Here is a 25,095-nt window from a genome sequence, read left to right as displayed (position 1 = left end):
TCCCATCAGGAATGTCTCCAATAGCATAATATATTTTAAATTTTTATAAGGGGATTAAGAAAGTTATTTATAGTTAAGTAGAGAAATGGTTATGTTTTTTACTAAGTATTTAGGCTAAATTTAAGCCTAGAGCCTGAAGTTTAAACTCTAAAAAAGCCAGAAAGAGAATATTAAGAAGTAATACATTTTGGCAATCAGATTTTAAGTTTCATGAGCTTCTTTCTAGAATTTATGGGAATTATTAGAACATGAAAATACTAGACTGATGATAGTTACTAGTTAATCATTTTTCTAAGCCATTGCGTATTGCACTTTCTTTAATGCTGTGACAGGCAGGCAGGTGATAATGAACTCACTTTATAGTTGAGAAAACTGAGATTTGGTTGAAAATTTACTGAAATATTACAACTTTTGGTGGTATACTGGGGTTTAACTCCATTTGTATGTGATTACAAGCCTTGCATTTTTGCCATTATCCCATGCAGAATCTTAAAGCCCACTCCATAATTTCTAAGATCTCCTTTTTCTAACATGTGTTACTAAATGTACTTCATTGAAAATTACTGTATAAAGATCTAGGGAACAGCTGATACGAAGGTGATTTACATGTGATTGGAAATTCCTTCCACAGAATATTGAAAATAAGCTTTTGAGTTTTAATATAAGCTTTGTAAGTTTTTCTGTTAATTATAAAACAAACTGAAGTGGGAGCATGCTTGGCTGACCTTAAAATTTTGCACTTGTGTATCCAAAGGGAACTAAAGGAATAAATTGTGACTGAATATATGTGTCTTGACCATAGAAAAGAACAATGTGAAGTCAAACATCAAAGAACAGAAAGGAAGATCCCTAAATACGTCCCACCTCACCTTTCTCCAGATAAGAAGTGGCTTGGAACTCCTATTGATGAGATGAGAAAAATGCCTCAGTGTGGGATCCGGCTGCCTCTCTTGAGGCCATCTGCCAATCACACAGTAACTATTCGGGTGGGTATCGCCTCTTACCCAGTAGGAGAGAAGATAGGAAGTCCTGATTTATTGTGATATTTATTTATTTGTTTATGTATGTATGTATGTATGTATGTATGTATGTTTGGTGGTACTGGGGTTTGAAGTCAGGGCTTCATGCTTGCCAGGCAGGTGCTCTACTGCTTGAGCCTCCAATTCTTATATGATATTTACTAATGTGAAAAACAGACCAAGGGCCTGGCGTCAGTGGCTTATGCCTGTAATCCTAGCTACTCAGGGGGCAAAGGTCAGGAGGATTGTAGTTCAAAGCCAGCCCAGGCAAATAGTTCAAAAGACCCTATCTTGAAAACATCCAACACAAAAAAGGGCTGGTGGAGTGGTTCAAGTGGGAGAGCCTATCTAGCAAGTGTGGTGTCCTGAGTTCAAACTCCAGTACTGCCAAAACAAAACCAAAAACAGACTGAGGCATGGAAAGTTTTCTTTTCTTTGTGTGTATATGTATATACATATATACTTAGAAGTTGGCAGAATGGAGAAACAAATAATAGCATACTTAATATAGCAATCATCAAATCAGGATGAATCATCATCATCTGATGATGAAATTGAATTTTGAATTTTATTATTTCTAAGAAACTTCATTTAGTTTTTTTTCAAAATTCAGTTGACAGTATTTATTGACCATCCACTATATGTTAGGTATTAGGCTAGTCCTTAAAATCCAAAACTGTGTGCTTTAGTGCATTCACATCTCCATCACTATTTAAGGTATCTCAGCATGTCTAAAACCAGCCTCTCTTTAAGTTTACAGTGCCGTTAAGTACATTCACGGTGTTGTCCAACCCATTGCCAGAGCATTTTCATATTCCTCACCAGAAAGTCTGTATCAATCAATATCACATTATTTCTTACTTTCCCTATCTCCTGGTTAACTCCTTTTATGCTTCTGTGGGTTCTTTCTATTTAAAAAAAAAAAAAAACAAACTTTATTGAGGCATATGAAATTTTACTCTTTTAAGTGTCAGTTTTGTAGGAGTTAATTTAGGGAGCTATGTAGCCATTACTATAATCCTGTTTTAGAAACTTACCATCACTCATTGAATAGTTTTAAATATCTCACGTTTTAGTCAATTTCTGTAGCTTTCACAGGGACAATCAGAAAATCCAAGTCTCTCTTAGTCCTTTGTTTTTGGCAGTATTGGAGTGTGAACTCAGGGCCTCATGCTTGCTAGACAGGCGCTCTACCACTTGAGCATTCCTCCAGCCCCTGTCTTAGTCCTTTTCCCAGAGATTAACAATTTGTTTTATTTTCTTTTAGATTCTTTTCCTTAAATGTGGTAATGTGTACACACACACACACACACACACACACACACACACACGCACGTATATAGTATGTATACATGTAAGTATATAAAATAGTTATTTGACACAGTGTTTAGTTATATTTCTAAGATGTCATATATTGATGTAGAATTTGATGTAATAAATAAAGCCTTAGAAATATAAGGCAGTCTGAAATTGCATAGGTATGATACTCAATCCTTGATTATCTATAAATTTGTACTTTTTGTGTATCTATTCATGCACACATATCCACACAAAGCATAGTCTCATATGTGTTTCTTTTTGTGTGAAGCTCAACTGTTTACTATTCTGTTTCCTCAGGTGATATGGGAAATCTTTATAAAATCACTTTTGAGACTTTTTTTTTTGTAGTACTGGAGTTTGAACTCAGGGCCTTGTACTTGGCACACTACCACTTGAACCACATCCCCAGCCCTTTTGGTTTTAGTTGTTTCATAGGGTCTCCTGTTTATGCCTAGGCTTGCCTGGACTGTGAAAGTACTTTCAGCAAAATTGATGATTCAGTCACATATGATTGTAGACCTTTTTTCTTTCTTAGAACATTCTCATCTTTTGGCTTCTATGATATCTTATATCTGAGTTTTCTTCCTACCTCCTTAGCCAGCTCACATGATCCTTTTAGTGTCTTCTCTATATGACCAATAAGTGTTGTTGAACATCCTCAGGTATCTTCATATGTCCTCTTTTCTTTTCTTCCTCTGAGTGGTCTTGTCCATTCTTAAGGCTTTAATGATCACCTACATAGATAGTTCACAGATTTGTTTCTCTTAAGTTGAAGAAGTATGTATGAAGCTGACCATTTGACAGTCTTCCTTTGTTTATAAGCTCTTCCTTTTTTAAGGAGCTGTGTTAGCTTTCTGTGATTGTGACAAAGTACATCCTTATAAGGGGGAAAGATTTATTTTGCCTCATGGTTTCAGAGATTTCAGCCTATAGTCTCTTTGCCTCATTGTTGTGGGCCTGTGGAGGCAAAAGAGTGTATGGTGAAGGAGGTCTATTCATCTCACAGAATCTAGGAAGCAAAAAAACAAGAAAGAGCCTGGGCCAGGGCTGGGGTCTTATCCCCTTCAAAAGGACCTGACTTTCTTTCACTAGTCCCCAGCTCTTAAAGGTTTTGTCTCTTCCCAAGTAGCACCATGGGTTGGGTACCAAGCCTTTAACACATGGCACTTTAGAGGATACTCCAGATCCTTTTGGGGGCCCCCAAAAAAGATGTCCATCTTACATTGCAAAATGCATTTAGTCCATCTTTAAGAGGCTCCATAATCTTAATAGTTCTAGGATTGCTCAAAAGCCTAAGTCCAACGTCTCTGAGATTCAGGACAAGCTCAGATGAGAACTTCCATAAAAATCAAAAGAACAAGTTACATACTTCAAAGATATTGGCACAGTGTATGCATTCCCATTCCAAAAGGGAGGAATAGGAACATAGCAAAGAAGGATTGAACTGAATCCAGACCCAAACCCAACAGGGCAAATACTAAATTCTATAGTTTTATATCCAGCATCCAGGAAACATAGCAGCATAATGTGAAGCTGCTATGGACTTGCTGGCTACAGCCCACATGGCCACTCTCTTAGGCTGGCTCTGCTAACTGCCTGTTGCTTCCTTTTGCAGGTGCTCATATTCCTGGCATCTCTAACTTCTTGGGTTCTCCTATGCAGCTTCACATTCACTCTCACAGCTTCACACATGACCCGTTAGTGGAAGCTTCATGACTCCTGTCATGCACTACCTGACCTCTGGAGCATTCCTTTGAAATCTCAGTAGAAGCCTCCATGATCCCATAACTTGCATTCTCCAAACCTTCAAAACCCATATCTTGTGGAAGATGTCATGATTTGCTGCTGGTGGGAACTGGGGTTCCCTTAAACTTTAGTGGCTTCTGAGTTACTTGGTGGGTTAACGTGGGGAAACAATCCTATAGATGGCCTTGCACAAGAAGGGTACCCAGGGTTCTGTAAAATCTTTTAAACAAATTAGCATTTTATACCTTTAAACATGCCAATTTCTGACACTCCCAAAAGACATCTTTCATATTATCCAGGTGCAAAGTACTTGGCTTCTTTTTAATGGCAGTAGTGTCTTCAGCTACCACACCTTCCTTTCTGCATCTTTACAGGTACTTCTTTTCTGACCAAACTGAAAGCTTTTCTAATCTTTCTGTTCACTATAAGTCTGGCTAAAAGCAACTAGCAATAGTCATCCCATAGTTTGAATGCTGTGCTGCCTTAAAATTTCCATCACATTTAAATTCAGCATTACAGAAAGTTTCAGGGCATGAGGACAAAACATAGATGAGTTATTCCTAGAATGTAACATGAACGGCCTTTAGTTCAGTTTCCCGTAGAATACATATTTCTGTCTGAAACCTCATTTGTGCTATATTTGTGGTCCTCATTCCTATTGATATTCTGGTTTTCTGAGTTCATACCAGACTTGCCATTAAGCTCTACTTAACAGCATTTTAAGCTTTCTCTAGCTTGCTTCTCCAAACACTTCTAGATTCCTCTTCAAACAAGTTCCAAAGCTGCTGAACCACATTATTAGGTATAATCACCTCAATGGCTCTTCTAAAATAATCTAAGAAAACCATCTTGCAAGGAGTAAAGATTTATTTGGGCTTATGGTATCAGAGGCTTCAGACCATGGTTGCTTTTCTCCATGTGCTTGTGGTGGTATGGTACATCATGGTAGGAGCACGTGGTTTGAGGAGGTTTGTTTACCTCAAGGCAGCCTGGAAGCAAAAGAAGAGAGAGGAAGGGACCAGGTTACTAATATCCTGTTCAAGGGCATGCTCCCAATAACCTTTGTTCCCCTAGGATCACCTCCTAAAGATTTCATTACCTTCTAGTCACTTGTTGGGCCTGGGTACCGATCATTTAACATGTGGTCCTTTGGGTGGCACTCCATGTCCAAAGTATAGTAGAAACAGTCTTTTGCCTCCCTTCCTAGTTGACTTTTTTTTTCTCCTTTAGAGCTCAACTCTGTTGCACATCCTCAAGGAACACTTTGATAACTCACCAGATAAAATAAATCTGTCTAGAACAGATTCTCATTAACACTGTGACACCTCATTCATAGCATATTGTAATTTTTGTATGTATTGTGTGATTATCTCGGGCAGTTAAGTGCTGATACATGTTAACGTAATTGAGCCTTGATACATGTTAACGTAATTGAGCCTTGAAAACATGGTAAGTGAAGAGGCCGACACAGTGACATGTTATTTGATTCCATTTCTATGAAATGTCCTACATAGGCACAATGTAAAACTTTTATTGTTTAAATAAGTCTTTCCTCAAAGCTTTACTTAATGCTTATTCTAGTAACTGTGTGTGCATAAATATACATATATACACATTTGTATATGTATTTATATACATTTGTATATATATGCATTTGCTTATATGTAAATACATATCAGGTTTTGTCTTAAATATTCTGAAGGCAAAATCTAAATGGTTACTAGCCTCAATTTTAGGTCTAGTGAAGGAATGAAAAAATAAGTGTGCTCTAGTATGATAGTGATGTAATAAAACAAGGAAGTGAACTAACTGCTTGTTTAAAAGTTTCTAAAGGCTTCATGGTAGAAGTGAAAATTAAGCCTGGCTGTGAAGGTCAAAGTTTTAATAGATAAATGAAAAAAAAAATAAGGAGACAGTAATTCTGTTACTGTATAAAAAAGAGGAGAGATAGTAGTATATACATAGGGATATAGGTATGAAAATAAGTTTGCTGTGTTTAAGGGATGGTAAGACTACTGACTTTTCTAAAATGAATATTGTTTTGGTAAGAGTATGTAAAACAGAATGGCACTTGGAATCATAGTGTATGCATTGTAGAGTTAGGATGAGGGCTACTTTCAAAGATAATGTTAATCTAGATGGGGATAAAGGTTTTATGGAGGTTGAATGTATCTGGGAGCATTTGGAGTCAGGGTGAGAGATAGAAGGCTGTTGGCAGAAGTTTAGGCAAAGAATGACGAGTCTCCAGCCCCCAGGTAGGGTCAGGGTAGAATGCACAGGAAATGATGACTTAGATACTGAATGAAAGGAGGTGAGGTGTGACAGCAGCTCCAGAGGACTTCTGAGGTTTCTTGACTGGGAGCTCTATTTTATAGTATTTGTTTTGGTTTTTATTATTTTATGGAAGAAAGCTTAGATTTTATGCACTTACAATTTTCTTGTTTGCTCTCTATTTCAGGTAGATCTTTTGCGAGCAGGAGAAGTTCCTAAAGCTTTTCCAACACATTATAAAGATTTGTGGGATAACAAACATGTTAAAATGCCTTGTTCTGAACAAAACTTATACCCTGTGGAAGATGAGGTAAGACCAAAACTGAAGTTCTTTTATTCTCTGAAGCATGGTTTAGTAAGTACTTGTTTGGCTTTTGATTCTGTTACGCAAAACAGAATAGTTTGATTGTGCTTTTCTTTTCCTATAAGAATGGTGAGCGAACTGCAGGGAGCCGGTGGGAGCTCATTCAGACTGCACTTCTCAACAAATTCACGCGACCCCAAAACCTGAAGGTATGTTCTTTTTGCCAATCTAGTCTCTTATACATATAGCTCTTAGAGAATTTCCATCAGACATTCTTTGATCATAATAGATTCAGGTAACAGTATTCTTTGCATGCAAAGTGTTGCTTCCTGGCACTAATGAAAGCTCCTTAGAGACCTTCTTGGTTTCCACTCCATCACTAGGAACTGAGAAGAATTGAGAGTTGTAAATGACTTGCCTGGAGCCATACAGAATCATTTGGAGAACTGGGAATAAGACTACAGTTTCTTGATTCCCTGTCCAATTTCCTTTAGTCTGAGCCTCTCTTTTATTTTTTTGTTTTAAGATTATCATGGTTCTGAAGTGTGTTTAAAAGGAAATCAGGAAAGAATTATGACTTCAGCAGTATTTGCCTAAAGGGAAGCTGAGTTTGCTAATGATTAAAGTATACATTAAGTATTCTATTTTTATTCCTCTTAATATCGCTTTACCACTTTAATAACTTATTTATTAACTTTATATATTGGTAATAATTCACTTTTTGATTTTTTTTTTTGTATTTCATTTAAGACCTGAGGGTAATCATTAGATTTCTATCAAAAATATACATGAGTATATATATTTTACTGTAGAACTATTAGCTATATGGACTTTTAACATCTTTATAAATATAGTGAGAAAATTTTCTATATTTAATGAAAATGGGTTTCATTTTCCTTCAGAGGCTAATCTGTGTGGGTAGTATCTTGGGTTTCATAATGGTTTCCATCCAATTTTTAAACTTTCCCTTCCTGTAGCTTTTGTATTCTTTGTTTTGTTTCTTTACATGAAAAACATTGATATGTTGTATAGTAATCTTGAAATTTCATTCCTTGTAAATGGTGTTTTTCAATCTTGTAGCGGACTCCTTTTAAATTGGCTCATAGGCCCAGGTGTGGTGGTGCCTCTGTAATCCCAGCTGTGTAGGAGGTGTAGGTAGGAGTATCAGGGTCCCAGGCCAGCCACTGGGCAAAAAGCTTGACAGCCTATCCAAAAAATAATTAAAGGGAAAAGGGTTAGGGTGTGGCTCAAGTACCACCTCAGTACCACCACCAAAATAAATAAATAGATAGATAGATAGATAGATTCCTAAATGGAAAAAAATTGTCAAGGTCTTCCAGTGTTTATATACCATAATGATAATTACATATGTGCAAACATAAAACTATAAACTTCTGTGTGTAGTACTTATATAAGTAGATCAGTTTGTCTTTTTCCATTGTAAGCATGTTCATTTATGTTCATTGTAAGCATTCTTTTATGTTCAGTGATTATAGAGAAAATATTTGTAGTCATCATTCTTTTTTTGCAAAGATAATCAGAATAATATGCTGAGAATATTTTTAAAATATCACATATAAGAAAAATTATTTTGTATTCTTATATTCAGGGGCAGTTGATGAATATTGGTGGGTGCAAAGATGTGATCTTTATGCAGAACATCATCTTGATCTTGTTGATCCGCATTTAGAATTTGATTTTACTGTATAGTGATATATCCTAAGATGACTTAACCTTTCCTCTTTTCATCTGTTTTAAAGTAATAGCCTTCATTCCTACAGAGAATGTGTTTTGACCTTTGTTTTCAAAACCCAAATTTATAAACTTACAAACATAAAAGCAGGCCATTCAAAATATTGTTTACACTTCATTGTGTAACACTGTCTTAGATCCTTTATGGTCTTCTTAATAGCCTGCTTGTCAGAATTTTCACATTTTCCTTCAGACATAAACAGGGAATAATCACAGTGTTCTATTACAGTCTGCTCACCTCTTAAGCAATTCCTGAATGCACTGTGATTATTTTAGTAAGGGGGCATTTGCTTTAATGTGAATTACCCTTTCTTGTTTATCATATGTAGATTCAACAGAACAGAATAATCCATTGAGATTTTCTTCTGTCTGCTTATGATAATTGTTTCCTTTGCTGAAAGAATGCTGTGAGAGAGGAATGGGGAAAGGAAACATTAAAGTTCACTGATTGAATAGAATGATCTTTATCCTGTTTATATGCCACTCGATGGTAGAGTTAGAGGGGTCAGAGAGATTCAAAGTTATAGGAACGGTGTCCTTATAAATAATATTTCTGTCAATAACATGCCTGATAATTTATACCTAAAGAATTTTGTATGTTATTATGCATTATGAACTTCAGAATGTGATAGCTAATAATATCATGTAGCATCCAGTTATTTATTTTTTATGACAAGCCCTCATAGTAGGCTACTTTCGAGATTTGAAGACTAAAGTATAAGTAAATACAGTCAATGCTGTATCTGTGGGTTCCTCATCTTTGGATTCAACTAACATATTTGAAGACAAAATTGTAGCTGTTACTGTACATGCACAAATTTATTTCTTGTCTTTATTCCCTAAGAGATACTATATAATTACTATTTACATTTGCATTGGATTAGTTGTCATAACGAATCCAGAGATGACTTCAGTTATATAGGAGTGTATTTGTAGATTATATATAAATCCTATACCATTTTATATAAGAGACTTGGGCATCTTCAGATTTTGTTAACCTGGGGTGGGGATTGGCTTTGAACCAATCCCACACAAATTCTAGAGGACAACTGTATTAGGGGCTAATACTAATTATAAAATGCCTTTAAAGAATGAGAGTATGAGTGCTATTTTAAATGCGTTTCCTTACTAATATTGGGGAATATTTTATGTATAAGAAAGTGCATCCTTTTCTAAGTGTATAATTTGATTAGTTTTGACATTTGTAACTGTTGGTGAACTCCTCATGAAAGTCAACAGACAGAACATTTCTTTTATTCCCAAAGATTTCTCTTACCTCTTCATATAGTCAAGTGTACTTTCTACTCTGGCTTCAGGAAACTAATTTCTTGTTTTTTACTATAGATTAGTTTATAGTTTCTGTGGTTGGAGTCTTATATATACTATAGTTTTCTGGCTTGTTTTACTCAGAATGAAGATGATTTGAAATTTACCCATGTAGTTGAGTATATTAATAGTTTGCTCCAGTGTATGTGTTGCTTATCCATTCGTCTGTTTATAGACAGTACATTTTTATGTCATGTGAGGCTTTGAATTCAGTACCAGTGATTAAGAAATAATTCTTTAAAATCTTGTAATTTCCTTTCTTCTTTTTTTGTTTTTGGTAGTACTGGGGTTAGAACTCTGTTTCACACCTGCTAGGCAAGTACTCTACCATCTGAGCCACGCCTTCAGCCCCTTTTGTTCTAGTTACCTTGGAGATAGGGTCTCGCTTTTTGCCCATGCTGGCCTGCACCATGGTCCTCCGTTTTAAGCATCCCACCATTCATGGGATGACAGGTAAGTGCCACCATGTCCAGGTATTTTTTCATTAAGATGGGGGTCTTGCAAAATTTTTTTCTCCAGAACCATGATCCTCCTGATCTCAGCCTCCAGTATAGCTTCACACCATCAGGATCAGCTATTGGTTGAGATGGGGTCTGGTGCACTCCCTGAGTGGGAAATACAGTCCTTCTAATCTCAGTCTCCCAAGTAGATAGGATTGCAGGTGTGAACCACCAGTGCCCAGCAATATCTTTTAATTCTTAACAGAAAATTTTATGATTTGTGAGAGAAAAATAAAAACTTTATCTTGTTATGTTCTTTTACTGTGAATGTTTTTCTTTTCAGGATATTCCCTGATTCCAAGTAAATAAGATGCATTTTATGGGGTCACTTTTTAATCTAGAGGCTGGATGATCATCTTTATGGCATGAATTATTTTTCAGGAAAAAGTTTCAGGAAACTCTTTAGCAAAGTGTTAACTTTTGTTTGATTTTGTGTCACTGGGGATAGAATCCAATGCTAGGCAAGTATTCTCCCACTGACCTACATCCCTAATCCAGAGTGTTAATTTTTAAAACCTCTTTAGTGGGCTGGTGGGGTGACTGGGAGTTGCCTAGTAAGCTGGAGGCCCTGAGTTCAAACCCCCAGTACTGCCAAAAAAAAAAAAATTATTAAACTTCTTTAATGAAGAGGAAAGTTGGAAGGTTTATAGTAATAATGTAACACAGTGGTTTTCAGACTTGTATATTCCTTCAGCAAAATTTTTTGAGTGCGTATTACCAATATAGTTGTTTATAAATTCTACATATTACTTTTATTATCATGTATAATAAAATGTAATTTAATTGTAAATAATAGATTTTTCTGAATAACTAATGGATTGCCTTATGCATGGTTGACTTTGGAAACTAAGTGTATAGTATATCTATTCAGACAGTAAAGTTATACCAGTAGATGGCATAATATTTTGACTTTTCATTCAATGTAAATGTAATTTGTGTGAACTGCTGGAAAAAGATAACCATTTATACTTACCTTATAAAAGTAACTGATAGTAGAAGAAAAAAAAAGACCATTTTATAATTCAAGGTAGTATTTCTCAATCTATTTTTCATTATTGCCCTCTACTCAGGAGACTTTTTACACATTCCTTCCTAGTCTTATCCCCACACAATGACATTTTGGTACTACAAAAGTACCCTATGTCTGTGTGTCGGTATATTCAAATATACGTTATACATACATATTACACATATATAATTGTATATTGTAATCCTCTCCAACCCTAACCATTGTGATTGCTAAGTTTATTTTTTATAACCTGAGATCCAATTTTGTTCACGTAGAGCATATCACCCCCGTTCATAATGTATGCTTAAGGGGGTGAATTTAACTAAGATATATTGTAAGCACTTTTGTTAATATCACAGTATACCTCCAGTACAACAATAATATGATGACAGAAATATCCAATGCAGTTAATGAATGGTCGTCAAGATCTGTATTTGAATTCCAGCTTAAATATTTTAGTTTACTTAGTGCCCTGTACATCATTACATATAAAGGTAAGAATTAACATTAAAAAAAAATAGAATGCATGCATTATGGTAATTATGTTTTGCCCCTTTCACTTGACTTTTTTAATCTCATTCTTTTTAAGTATGCATTTTGCTTATCCATAGCTACTGATCTGGAGTAGTTAATGGTACAAGGAAGCTTGCTCAGCATTAAGAAATTTACTGGAAGTAGTTTATAGAAGAGACAGGCTATTCATAGATAATTTGTGTGGCCGTATCATGAGGTTTTGTTTCTGCTTTTTCCATAGGATGCTATTCTGAAATACAATGTGGCATATTCCAAGAAGTGGGACTTTACAGCTTTGGTTGATTTTTGGGATAAGGTAAAAGTGTGCTTGTATTTCTTTAGTTATGAAATAATACAACTTATAAGAAGGGTTGAGAAAAATACCAAAAATTATCATTTTATTTTTATGAATTTTCTAGGTTCCTCCTCATCCCTGTCAAGTACTGTGGATTGAACTCAGGGCCTTTCTCAAGAAATAACTCTCCCAGTTGAACATTACTCCCAGTTCTTTTTTTTTTTTTTTTTTTTTCTTTAAATTTGTTTCTCATGTAGGTTCTTAAGGGAACTTTTCCCAGGCTGGCCTTGAAAGGTGATCCTCTTGTCTTTGGTCCTCGGCTAATATCAGGGCCCTCCGCACATACTAGGGATTGAACTCAGGGTCTCTATCACTTGAGTGAGTCCCATTCCCAGCCCAAATTCCTGCTTTTTTATTATTATTTTTTTCATTTTACTTATTGTTTTATTATTCATATGTGCATACAAGGCTTGGGTCATTTCTCCCCCCCTGCCCCCACCCCCCCCTTACCACCCACTCCACCCCTTCCCTCTCCCCCCCAACCCCTCAATACCTGGCAGAAACTATTTTGCCCTTATCTCTCATTTTGTTGAAGAGAGAGTATAAGCAATAATAGGAAGGAACAAGTGTTTTTGCTGGTTGAGATAAGGGTAGCTATACAGGGAGTTGACTCACATTAATTTCCTGTGTGTGTGTGTTACCTTCTAGGTTAATTCTTTTTGATCTAACCTTTTCTCTAGTTCCGTGTAGCTAATGACCACTTGAAACGGCTGAAAGTTCCCACTGAAAGATACGGGATTTCAAAAGCTTACTCTAAAAAAACCCCACAAAAGAGCTCAATCATGTCCTATATTGGTTATATGCTGAAATGATAGGACAGACAGTTCTTGACTTAAAATTCTAACTTACAATTTTTTCCATTTTGTGATGGTACAGAAGTGATCCGAGCATGGAGGTAAGTGGACTTTGAGCTGTGAATGTGGGTCTATACCAGGCTGGCACTCTGCCTGATCCTTTCTGGCTGTACTGGGCACAGCTCCCAGATAGCCCCTCAATCACAGGGGAACCCTGACACTGCAGTGTGCTGGGCTAAGCTGGGGTCTTCTGCGGGTTACATGGCTCCCACATGAATCAATTTACGATGGTTTCAACTTAATGTTGTTCTTATTTGGCCATAGCCTGGTCTTTTTTTTTTTATTGTTTTATTATTCATATGTGCATACAAGGCTTGGGTCATTTCTACACCCTGCCCCCACCCCCTCCCTTACAACCCCCCCCCACCCCCTCGATACCCGGCAGAAACTATTTTGTCCTTATCTCTAATTTTGTTGAAGAGAGAGTATAAGCAGTAATAGGAAGGAACAAGTGTTTTTGCTGGTTGAGATAAGGATAGCTATACAGGGAGTTGACTCACATTAATTTCCTGTGCATGTGTGTTACCTTCTAGGTTAATTCTTTTTGATCTAACCTTTTCTCTAGTTCCTGGTCCCCTTTTCCTATTGGTCTCAGTTGCTTTTAAGGTATCTGCTTTAGTTTCTCTGCGTTAAGGACAACAAATGCTAGCTAATTTTTTAGATGTCTTACCTATCCTCACCCCTCCCTTGTGTGCTCTCACTTTTATCATGTGCTCAAAGTCCAATCCCCTTGTTGTGTTTGCCCTTGATCTAATGTCCACATATGAGGTGAGAACATATGATTTTTGGTCTTTTGGGCCAGGCTAACCTCACTCAAAATGATGTTCTCCAAATCCATCCATTTACCAGCGAATGATAACATTTTGTTCTTCTTCATGGCTGCATAAAATTCCATTGTGTATAGATACCACATTTTCTTAATTCATTCGTCAGTGGTGGGGCATCTTGGCTGTTTCCATAACTTGGCTATTGTGAATAATGCTGTAGTAAACATGGGTGTGCAGGTGCCTCTGGAGTAACCTGTGTCAGTCTTTTGGGTATATCCCCAAGAGTGGTATTGCTGGATCAAATGGTAGATCAATGTTTAGCTTTTTAAGTAGACTCCAAATTTTTTTCCAGAGTGGTTGTACTAGTTTCCATTCCCACCAACAGTGTAAGAGGGTTCCTTTGTCCCCGCATCCTCGCCAACACCTGTTGTTAGTGGTGTTGCTAATGATGGCTATTCTAACAGGGGTGAGGTGGAATCTTAGTGTGGTTTTAATTTGCATTTCCTTTATTGCTAGCGATGGTGAGCATTTTTTCATGTGGTTTTTGGCCATTTGAATTTCTTCTTTTGAGAAAGTTCTGTTTCGTTCACTAGCCCACTTCTTTATTGGTTCATTAGTTTTGGGAAAATTTAGTTTTTTAAGTTCCCTGTATATTCTGGTTATCAGTCCTTTGTCTGATGTGTAGCTGGCAAATATTTTGTCCCACTCTGTGGGTGTTCTCTTCAGTTTAGAGACCGTTTCTTTTGATGAACAGAAGCTTTTTAGCTTTATGAGGTCCCATTTATCTATGCTATCTCTTAGTTGCTGTGCTGCTGGGGTTTTGTTGAGAAAGTTTTTACCTATACCTATTAACTCCATAGTATTTCCTACTCTTTCCTGTATCAACTTTAGAGTTTGTGGTCTGATATTAAGATCCTTGATCCATTTTGAGTTAATCTTGGTATAGGGTGATATACATGGATCTAGTTTCAGTTTTTTGCAGACTGCTAACCAGTTTTCCCAGCAGTTTTTGTTGAAGAGGCTGCTATTTCTCCATCGTATATTTTTAGCTCCTTTGTCAAAGACAAGTTGGTTGTAGTTGTGTGGGTTCATATCTGGGTCCTCTATATGTTCCACTGGTCTTCATGTCTGTTTTTGTGCCAGTACCATGCTGTTTTTATTGTTATTGCTTTGTAATATAGTTTGAAGTCAGGTATTGTGATACCTCCAGCATTGTTCTTTTGACTGAGTATTGCCTTGGCTATTCGTGGCCTCTTGTGTTTCCATATAAATTTAACAGTAGATTTTTCAATCTCTTTAATGAATGTCATTGGAATTTTGATGGGAATTGCATTAAACATGTAGATTACTTTTGGGAGTATCGACATTTTTACTGTGTTGATTCTACCAATCCATGAGCATGAGAGATCTCTCCACTTTCTATAGTCTTCCTCAGTCTCTTTCTTCAAAAGTTTATAGTTTTCCTTGTAGAGGTCATTCACATCTTTTGTTAGGTTTACACTTAGGTATTTGATTTTTTTTGAGGCTATTGTAAATGGAATTGTTTTCATACATTTTTTTTCAGTTTGCTCATTATTAGTGTATAGAAATGCTAATGATTTTTTTCCTGCTTTTTTAAATGCATGTTTTAGGCAATATATTTAGAAGCTAGTAGTGCATTTTGTTTTATTATCACATGTATTTTCCATTATATTGTCATATCATTACTGACCTTATCAGTGGATACATAATGTTTCATGACCAGATTTTGATAAAATGATTTTTGTTTAAACATTTAGGATGTTTCAGTTGATCTCAGTTACACTATAATAACGTGTTTGTGTGTGTATATACTTTCTCATATTTTCTGTGTTTCTTTAGATCTCGGAAATTAGATGACTGTGTAAAAGGACACAGAACATTTATACCTTTGAACATGCTGTACAATGAATTTCCACAAGAAATTGTAGCAATTTACTATGCTACCAGCATTGGGAACTTTCATAGTACCACTATCAGAATGGATATCATGTATTTTGCAAAAATGGCAGTATATGTTTTTAACATTCTATTTTTCACAAGAAATTGCAAAGAAATGTATTTAGAAGTCTTATCCACCCTTTACCCTACCTTCCCTAATGTCAGTTGCCTGAATAACTATAATACAGAATTAATACTAGGAAATTGACATAAGGGCACATTTAGATTTCACCAGTTTCGTATGTTGTTCTTTATGTTTGTGTAGCAAATTATGTATAATGCTACCAAGGCGTTAAGTTTATAGAACCATTCTGTTACCACAGGGCTCACTTACGCTTGCACTTTACAGCATGGGAACGCCTTCCTAACTCCTGGCAGCCACTAATCTGTTCTCCACCTCTATAACTGTTTTATTCCAAACAGGTTATAACCCATAACCTGTTCAAATTGCTTTTTCTCACTCCACATTAATTCCCTTGAGATTCATGCAAATGTATTGATCATTGTTCCTATTCATTGCTGATCAGTATTCTCTGGTATTTATAGGTCATAATTTGTTCAACAATAGGTCCATTTACGCCATTTGGGTTGTTTCTTTCTTTCTTTCTTTTTTTTAAATTGCTTCAGCTAAAGGTGTTATACCTGTAGTTGAAAATACTGTATACTTTTGTATATAGTCTTTTGAATGAACATAGGCTTTTGTTTCTTTGGGATAAATGTCCAAGAATGTAGTTGGTAAAATCTTTGGTAAGTATATTTTTAGTTTTAGAAGTTACTGCCAAACTACTATTTACTGGAGGAGCTGTCCCAAGCAATGGCATTATACTTTTGCTAAGTAATTAAGGTTCCCCGCCCCCAAGAAAAGATACTTTTTATGTATAATCTGCTTAAACCAATTATGAACATTTTATTCTTCTGCCTTCTTATGTTACTTTGAGTCATCTCAATTATTTATGCTTTATTTACAAATAATAGAAACATAGTGATTTTTGAAAAGGAAACATTTTGAGTTAAAGTATCTTTAACACAATTTTGATTATCTAGAAGAAAATAATTGTTGTGAACATTGCCTATATTGTTTCTTTATGTTGGGACCTTTTTCTCCCTGGCCTTTTTTCAGTTAAATAACTATGAGGTAATTAAGATAATTATTTCCTTTTTGTAAGTGAGTAGTTGTGATTTCAAGATAGACTTGTTAGGTCAAGGTTACAAAATTTGACCCTGGGTGGACAGTCTAACCTGAACAATTTTCTCTCATTATTGTCATGGTATAATTTCTCTCTGATCACAGAGAGAAATCTCTCTGCCCCTGCTACCTCATTTCCTAAAACTGATATACTGTCTTCCTTTACCATTGTTTTGAAATTCTGTCTCCCAGACTCAGATTTTCTTGCGTATTCCCCTCCAAAATGAGTTGTCACATCTTTCAAAATTTCTTTTTTTTTTAATTTTTTTTCTTTTATTATTCATATGTGCATACAAGGCTTGGGTCATTTCTACACCCTGCCCCCACCCCCTCCCTTACCACCCACTCTGCCTGCACCCTCTTCCCCCCACCCCCTCAATACCCAGCAGAAACTATTTTGCCCTTATTTCTAATTTTGTTGTAGAGAGAGTATAAGCTATAATAGGAAGGAACAAGTGTTTTTGCTGGTTGAGATAAGGATAGCTATACAGGGCATTGACTCACATTGATTTCCTGTGCATGTGTGTTACCTTCTAGGTTAATTCTTTTTGATCTAACCTTTTCTCTAGTTCCTGGTCCCCTTTTCCTATTGGCCTCAGTTGCTTTTAAGGTATCTGCTTTAGTTTCTCTGCGTTAAGGACAACAAATGCTAGCTAATTTTTTAGGTGTCTTACCTATCCTCACCCCTCCCTTGTGTGCTCTCGCTTTTATCATGTGCTCATAGTCCAATCCACTTGTTGTATTTGCCCTTGATCTAATGTCCACATATGAGGGAGAACATACGATTTTTGGTCTTTTGGGCCAGGCTAACTTCACTCAGAATGATGTTCTCCAATTCCATCCATTTACCAGCGAATGATAACATTTTGTTCTTCTTCATGGCTGCATAAAATTCCATTGTGTATAGATACCACATTTTCTTAATCCATTCGTCAGAGGTGGGGAATCTTGGCTGTTTCCATAACTTGGCTATTGTGAATAGTGCTGCAGTAAACATGGGTGTGCAGGTGTTCCTTGACTTCCAGGAACTTTTAAATTTCCTCTTTTATTTCATCGATGATCCATTCTTCATTAAGTAATGAGTTACTCAGTTTCTAGCTGTTTGCATATTTTTTGTCTTTACTTTTGTTGTTGATTTCTACTTTTACTGCATTGTGATCAGATAGTATGCACGGTATAATTTCTATTTTCTTATATTTGCTGAGACTTGCTTTGTGCCCTAGGATATGATCTGTTTTGGAGAAGGTTCCATGAGCTGCTGAGAAGAATGTATATTGTGTAGAAGTTGGATGAAATGTTCTGTAGACATCAAGTAGGTCCATTTGATCTATTGCTCTTTCAAAATTTCTTTGACAAATGTCTTAACTTACCATGTGGCACTCCCTGTCTATGCCTTGCTTTATTTGTAAAATGTTGGCATTGTCTAATAGCTTAAGACTGACTGTGTTGTAAAGAGTCAGCCATTGGGCTGGCTTCAGAATGGCTCAAGTAGTAGATCACCTACCTAGCAAGCATAAGGCCCAGACTTCAAACCCCAGTTACCTCCTTCCCACCCCCAAAAAAGTAAAAGAGTCAGCAGACATTAAGGTTATTGTGTATCTTCTTGCTAGTACTGCCTCTTAATTTGATAGAGCCCTAAAATGTGAAAATACAGCTGACATAAAAGAAATAACACCACTCCTTTATTTTTCTAGAAATATGTAATTAGATCACAAAATATTTGTGAGGAATCATAATATACAGTAGTGGCTTTCAGATTAATTTTGTATCTGAATCTTGTAGGCCTTGTTAAAACATAAGTTGTTGCCCATTTCCTTTCTCAAGTTTCTGTACTCAGAGTCTCAGGGCACTGCATTTCTAACTAGTTCCAGGGACCAAACTTTGAGAACCTTTGATGGAGAAAAGAGCATGGAATTAAGAAAAGAAATTATCGTTTCTCAGTCTCGATTATGTAACCTCAGGCAAAACACATGACTTCCTGCATCTGTTCCCTCACTTGTTAAAAGACAAAGTCACCACTTAAGGGCATGTTTTAAGGAGCCAGCTAAAAGTAGCTGAAGTCACTTTTAAAATTCTAGAGAAAATTGTTATTTTCTTTCTTCTAAAAAGTTCATTTTTCCTGAGCTTGGTGGCTCTCTTGTTTGTAATCTCAGCTCCTTGGGAGGCAGAGATCAGGAGGAATGTGGTTCTAAGCCAGCCTCCCCACAAAACGTTAGGAGACCCACTCAATCTCAGAAAGCACAAGCTGGTCATGGTGTTGCACACCTGTCATCCTAGTTATGAGGGAGGCATAGTAAGAGGATTGTGGCCCAGGCAGCCCTGCCAAAAGTGTGAGATCCTATCTGAAAAATAACTAAAGCAAAAAGGGATGGGGTTGTGGCTCAGATGGTAGAGTACTTGCCCAGCAAGCATGAGGCCCTGAGTTCAAAACCTAGTAACGTAACCCCTCTCCCCCAAAAGTTTGTTTTGCCTCTTAATTAAAAAAAAAAAAAAAGTTCCTTTATCTTTAGTACCTGAATTGTAGGAAAGTTGGGAAATAGAAAAATGTATGACAGTAAAATATGTGATTTTGCTACGTAGAAATAATCTCTCTTAACATTTAAAAAAAATACAGTTCTGAGTGAGATGCTATCAACAAGCTGGGTGTGTTGGCGCCTGCCTGTTGAGCTGTTGCTTAAGAAAGTGTACCTATAAGATGGTTGAGCCTCTTAGAAAAGTAAACTTTAGTTAGGATAAAGTAATTTTCTAGCAGCTATAGTGTGATATTATTAGTGTGATATGAGATCTCTGATTTAAATGTCATTACTTCTTAGGCTGACGGAGTGGCTCAAGTGATAGAGCGCCTGCCTAGCAAGCATGAGGCCTAGAGTTTAAGCCCCAGTACTGCAAAAAAAAAAAAAGACATTATTTCTCAGTAATTTTAATATTATTGGGGTTTATAATATAAATTGTAAATTTTACATTAGCTTGCTTAAAAGTTTGAGATCATTTTGTCCTAGGTATGTCTTCTATATACTTTCATAGATGTAACGAATATTCTGCAGTTGCTTTTAAGGAAAGGAGAAAAAAGGAAATAATATTTATTGAAGACATGTATATTAAAAGGAATTAATTATTGCATTAATCTTTACTTTATTGGAGTGTAACCAGAATACTCAATTTAGAGAGGAAAATATAACTAGATTTTGAAAGATGAAGTAATTTGTTCAACATGCATACATTAAGTGAGCAAATCTAGATTGGAGTTCAGTTCAGTTACTGTACAAAGTAGGTGAGAACTAACTATTCATTGAATATAGGAAGGACTGTTCAACTTGAAAGCCCGTGTCCTTTTCATTGTGAGGATGCTTATCCCTTAAAGAACATTCAATATTTCTATGTATAATGTGCTAAACTTTTTATAAAAGCTACAGATTTGAGCTGGATGCCGGTGGTTAATATCTGTCTGTAATCCTAGTTACTTGGGAGGCTGAGATCAGTGGGATTGTCGTTCAAGGCAGCCAGGGCACATTGTTTGCAAGATCCCAGCTCCAGAATAACCAGAACAAAAATGAGCTGGAGGTGTGACTCAAGGGAGAGCACCTGTTTTGTAAGTGCAAAGACCTAAATTCAAACTAGTCCCACAAAAAAACCAAAGATACAGATTTGACTGACAGCGGTATGCTTGGAAAGGAGAGGGCACTGGACATGTCCATAGATGACTACAATAATAAGGCATAGTAAAATAAATACTCTGGTAATGAGACAGGTTAGAAATAGGGAAGCTATTGGGACTCAGGTAAGCTAGGTAAAAGAAAACTATGGAAACTTCCATCCATGTGAAGTTAGGGTACCTGAGAAATAGCACTAGGGTATGTGCAGACTGTCATGTCTGCGCTAGATGCACTGGCACTACCCAAATCTTTCCCCACCTACTGATTATTGATATTTAAAAAGGCCTGGAGACAGAGAGCCACCCCTACATTTTCCTTTTTCTAGCCCATGCTCTTCCATCCTACCTAGCCCACCTGGCCAGGTGGGACTTCCATTCCTTTTTGTGATGCCTTCCTTTTACCTTTAATAAACTCTGTTACTGTCTTACAATCTTCACATGTTCTGCCTTGATTCTTCCAAGAAGTACACAAAGAACTTGGGAGTCTTCTGATCAGATATTAACAGAGACTACAACTGTAGAATCTAGTGGCTCATGGAAGAGCAAAAGAGTTTTATTTTGGGTCATTGGGCAAATGTTATAAAGGACATAGCACTGGAATGGTTAGATATAACAGATAGTTAAATATTTAAGTTGCATGTTATAGAGTACTTCTTTCACTTTATTTTCGAAGTTCATCCATATTTTACCTTTGTATTGGTGAATAATAATCCATTGTATGGATATACCACTTATTTATGCCTACATCAGTTGCTGAATTTTTGGATTGTTTGTACTTTTTGTCTGTTAACAGTATGCTGTTCTGAACATTTATGAAAAGAGTTTTGTTTTCATTTCTGTTGCGTTTATACCTGGGGATTGATTTGCTGGGGGTATTAATGTCTTCAACATTTAAGGAATTGAAAAAACTATTTTTCCAAAGTGATTGCAACATTTTATAATTCTGCCAGCATTGGAAAGCATCTCAATTTCTTTATAATTTAACCAACATTTATTTATGTGTGTTCTTTTATTTTGGCTATTTTAGTGAGGATGTGATAGTATCTCATTGTGGTTCTGATTTGCATTTCTGTAGTGACTGTTGATTATCTTTTCATGTGACTATACCCATTTTGGAGAACTGTCCATTCAAATCCTTTGTCTTTTTATTATGGCATTCTAAATGTTCTTAATATTCTAGGTATATGTTCCTTGTCAAATATATTTATATATGGTTTGCAAATATTTTCTGCCATTTTCTGGGTAATTTCATTTTCTTGATGGTGTTCTTTGAAGCACAGTTGTCTTTAAGTTGGACAAAGCCTAATTTATCTATTTTTCTTTTGTTGCTTCTGGTTTGGGTGCTATATCTAAAAGCTAATGCATGTTTCTTCTAGTAATTTTATACTTAAGCTTTTATGCTGCATCCATTATTCATTTTGAATTAATTTTTACATGTGGTGTGAGTTAGGAATCCAGTTTTGTTATTTTCCATGCAAATATCCATACATAGTAGGAGATAAAGGGGAATAGTTACATTATTTTGCTTATGGATACCCAGTTGTCTTAGCACCTTTGTTCTATCCCTGTTGAATTGTCTTGGCTCTCTTTTCAAAACCCAGTGACCATAAATGTGAGAATGTTTCTGATCTCAATTCTATTCTGTTGATCTATCATTTGTCCTTCAGCCAGTACCACATTGTCTTGACTACTGAAGGTTTATAGTAAGTTTTAAAATCAGGAAGCATGCACCATCCAACTTTGTTCTTTGTACAGTTTGGTTTGCTTGATTTGGATCCTTTGCATTTCAATACAAATTTTAGGATAAGTTTGTTAAGTTCTGCAAAAAACCCAAACAAACCAAAAAAAAAAAACAACCAAAAGCTGCTGAGGCAATATTTATACTTACGTTAGTAAAAGCCAAACTAATTCTGCATTTGAAGGTTGTTACCATATTGAACTTTAGAGCCTTGTAGTATTTAAAGGCAGCCGTAAAGTAATAGTTACCCTTATCCCTCCAGCAGAATATTGGATATTTCAGAGTATCTTTGAATCTAAATGTCTCTCATTCTTACAGGGATGTGATTTCTAATGCATTGAAAGGTTAATCAAATCGATATAATCATTTTCTTTGTCACTTAAGTTATGAAAGCATAACATTTGTATGTTATAATTTTCTGGTTTTAAATAGGTACAACGATTAATTTTGGTAAGAAGTAACATTAAATTTGATATCTTGAACTGGCAGTAAAACATGCTATTGGTAACACTACCTCTGTTACTCTGACATTAGGTGAAGTCAATTTTTTTTCTCCTTAATCAGAATACTCAGACAGGACCCTGTTTCTCCTTTATCTGGTGACCTTGCCCAGAAGAACTGTGCCTGAGAGGGTAATATATAGCAAGTTTTGGTGTGTTCAGTGTAGGTCATAAATACAGGGTGATTACTAAGGTGCTGATGATGGTTTTACAGTTCTTTGGGGTGGGCGGAAGTCATTGCATTTTGACCTTCTGGTTTTTATTTACTTTGTGAATATACAGAGGGTTGAAGGAGCCTGAAAATATGACAAATACTAATTCTTACTGTGTTGTTCAAGTCTTTGCCCATATATATATAATGTATTTATGGCTAGATATAATGTATATTGAGGATGTTTTATTTTATAACATTCTATATTATATTGTAGCTTTATAATTTTTAGCTTCAGTGGTTGCATAATATTCCATCAAATTGACAAGACATTATTTTTTTAGCCATTCTAGTGTTAGAGATTTGAAGAAATCTATGTTAAGCATATATGCAGGTTCAAAGGTGTTTTTCTCTGTGACCAATTGGTGTTCCTTCATTATTCATGTACTTAACATAACACCTTGAATGTTTAATATTTTTTTGTATTTTCCTTTCTTTCAAATCTCTAAAACTAATATAAACCTCATTGAATCATGACTAATGGAAACAACATTGCCCAGGCTTCTAATGGTTCGTGAGAAGTGTCAAATATACATAGAAAGCAGTGGTGGAGGAAAAGGAGATATAATTGCAAGTGAGATAATTGTTTCCCTAGGTTTTAAATTATAAACGAATTATATTTACTTTGCATATCTGTGTCTACATTCTGGAGTAGAAATGCTTCTTAATCTAAAGAATTCTTAAACATTATTAAGAGAATTTGGAAATTCTTTTTTGTTTTTTATTAAATTTACTTTTAAGTGGTACATAACCTGAAGAATGTACATATTTATGGGATACTATTGTGATGTTTCAGTACATGCATACATTGTGTAATGTTTAAATCAGGGTAAACGTATCTATTGTGTCAAGTAATTATCATTTCTTTATGGTGAAAGGATTGAAAATCCTTACTTCTACATAGTACATTATCATTGTGTATAGGTTGCCCTAATATGCAGAGTTTGGAAATTGGTCACTTGAATCATCCTGAATTTATTTTGCAGTTAAGCTTATTTTGAAGTTGTTGATACTAATTTCCTTCAAGCCTTCCTGTGGTTGATTTTGTGAGTAATGGAGTTTGTAACTCAAACTATCTTAGAATAAGAGTTAATATCCATAGTCATGTGATTCCATGCTATTGTTAAAACCTGCAGACTACTATCTTCTATGACAAGGGAGGGACCACGGTTCTGATCATGTCATGTGAGCATCCTTTATTGGAATGGAAGTGAGGAGTATGGCCAAAGCTTGTATTATTTTGTTAGAACTCAGCAAAAATCATAAAGATGAATCCCTTACTATATAATTTAAGTTATATATTTTGGTACTGCTATGTCAAAATGGCCGTTATTTAGTGTTTTTACATCTTGAGTGGTAATACTGGTCCTCCTCACTGCCAGCTGTTGGAAGTGCTAGGAACAAATAATCTGTGTTTTATGGCCCTCCTGTTTGGTGTTCCACAAAATTAAATCCAAGCACTTCAAATCATTTATATTCTAAATGAGTCAACATATTTATTCCTGTCATTTTTCACAGGAATTTTTAACAAAATGTCCTATATATTAGAAAAGATTCTTTTACATTATAGAGGAATTTTAAATACTTCCACCCTCATAACACTTGTGGTGTTATTTCATTTCATTTTTAGTGAGTTAACGCATGACATTTGTGTTGGATATTAAAGCCACAGTGACTGAAGAGTGTGGGGCGTATGTTTAAGAAGGATTTTCTCTGTTTCTGTGGTGATGGCTTCTGTTTCTGGACTGGATGGTGGTTAAAAATGAATGCTTGCTTTGTAATTATTCATTAAATTACATTCATAAAATTTGTGTAGTTTGTGAATATATATTTCATGGTAGGTATAAAATACTTATTTAATAAGATAAGCCTTGAATTCTAAAATTGATTTTCGCAGCAAACTTTTTCGGCAAATGGATTAGTTGTTGAAAGGAAACCAAATGATTTTTGTGACTTTTTGATCTTCCTTTCTTTGTTTGGGATTGAAAAGATAGGAATGAATAAGCTTCTCATTTCTGCCTTCTATTACTTTATCCCTAAGGGCTGCCATAAATAAGCGAAGTGAATTTGTTTTTGTTTTTTGCATCCCTGGCTTCAAAGAGTGGAAAGTGAG

The 25,095-nt window shown here is 35.7% G+C and overlaps 1 protein-coding gene across 2 annotated transcripts in view; it reads left to right on the top strand.

Annotated features, from left to right (window-relative positions):
- Parg (poly(ADP-ribose) glycohydrolase) overlaps positions 1-25,095 on the top strand; it is a 141,270-nt gene that overhangs the window by 7,167 nt on the left and 109,008 nt on the right. For both annotated transcript variants that reach the window (XM_074079414.1, XM_074079413.1), the window contains exons 4-7: positions 803-986; positions 6,544-6,666; positions 6,786-6,869; positions 12,002-12,076. In XM_074079414.1, the coding sequence (XP_073935515.1) occupies positions 803-986; positions 6,544-6,666; positions 6,786-6,869; positions 12,002-12,076 (466 nt within the window). The remainder of the gene's footprint in view (positions 1-802; positions 987-6,543; positions 6,667-6,785; positions 6,870-12,001; positions 12,077-25,095) is intronic.

Source organism: Castor canadensis, chromosome 7, assembly GCF_047511655.1.
Source record: "Castor canadensis chromosome 7, mCasCan1.hap1v2, whole genome shotgun sequence".
Taxonomy (NCBI): domain Eukaryota; kingdom Metazoa; phylum Chordata; class Mammalia; order Rodentia; family Castoridae; genus Castor; species Castor canadensis.
This window is presented reverse-complemented; position numbering and strand designations above follow the sequence as displayed.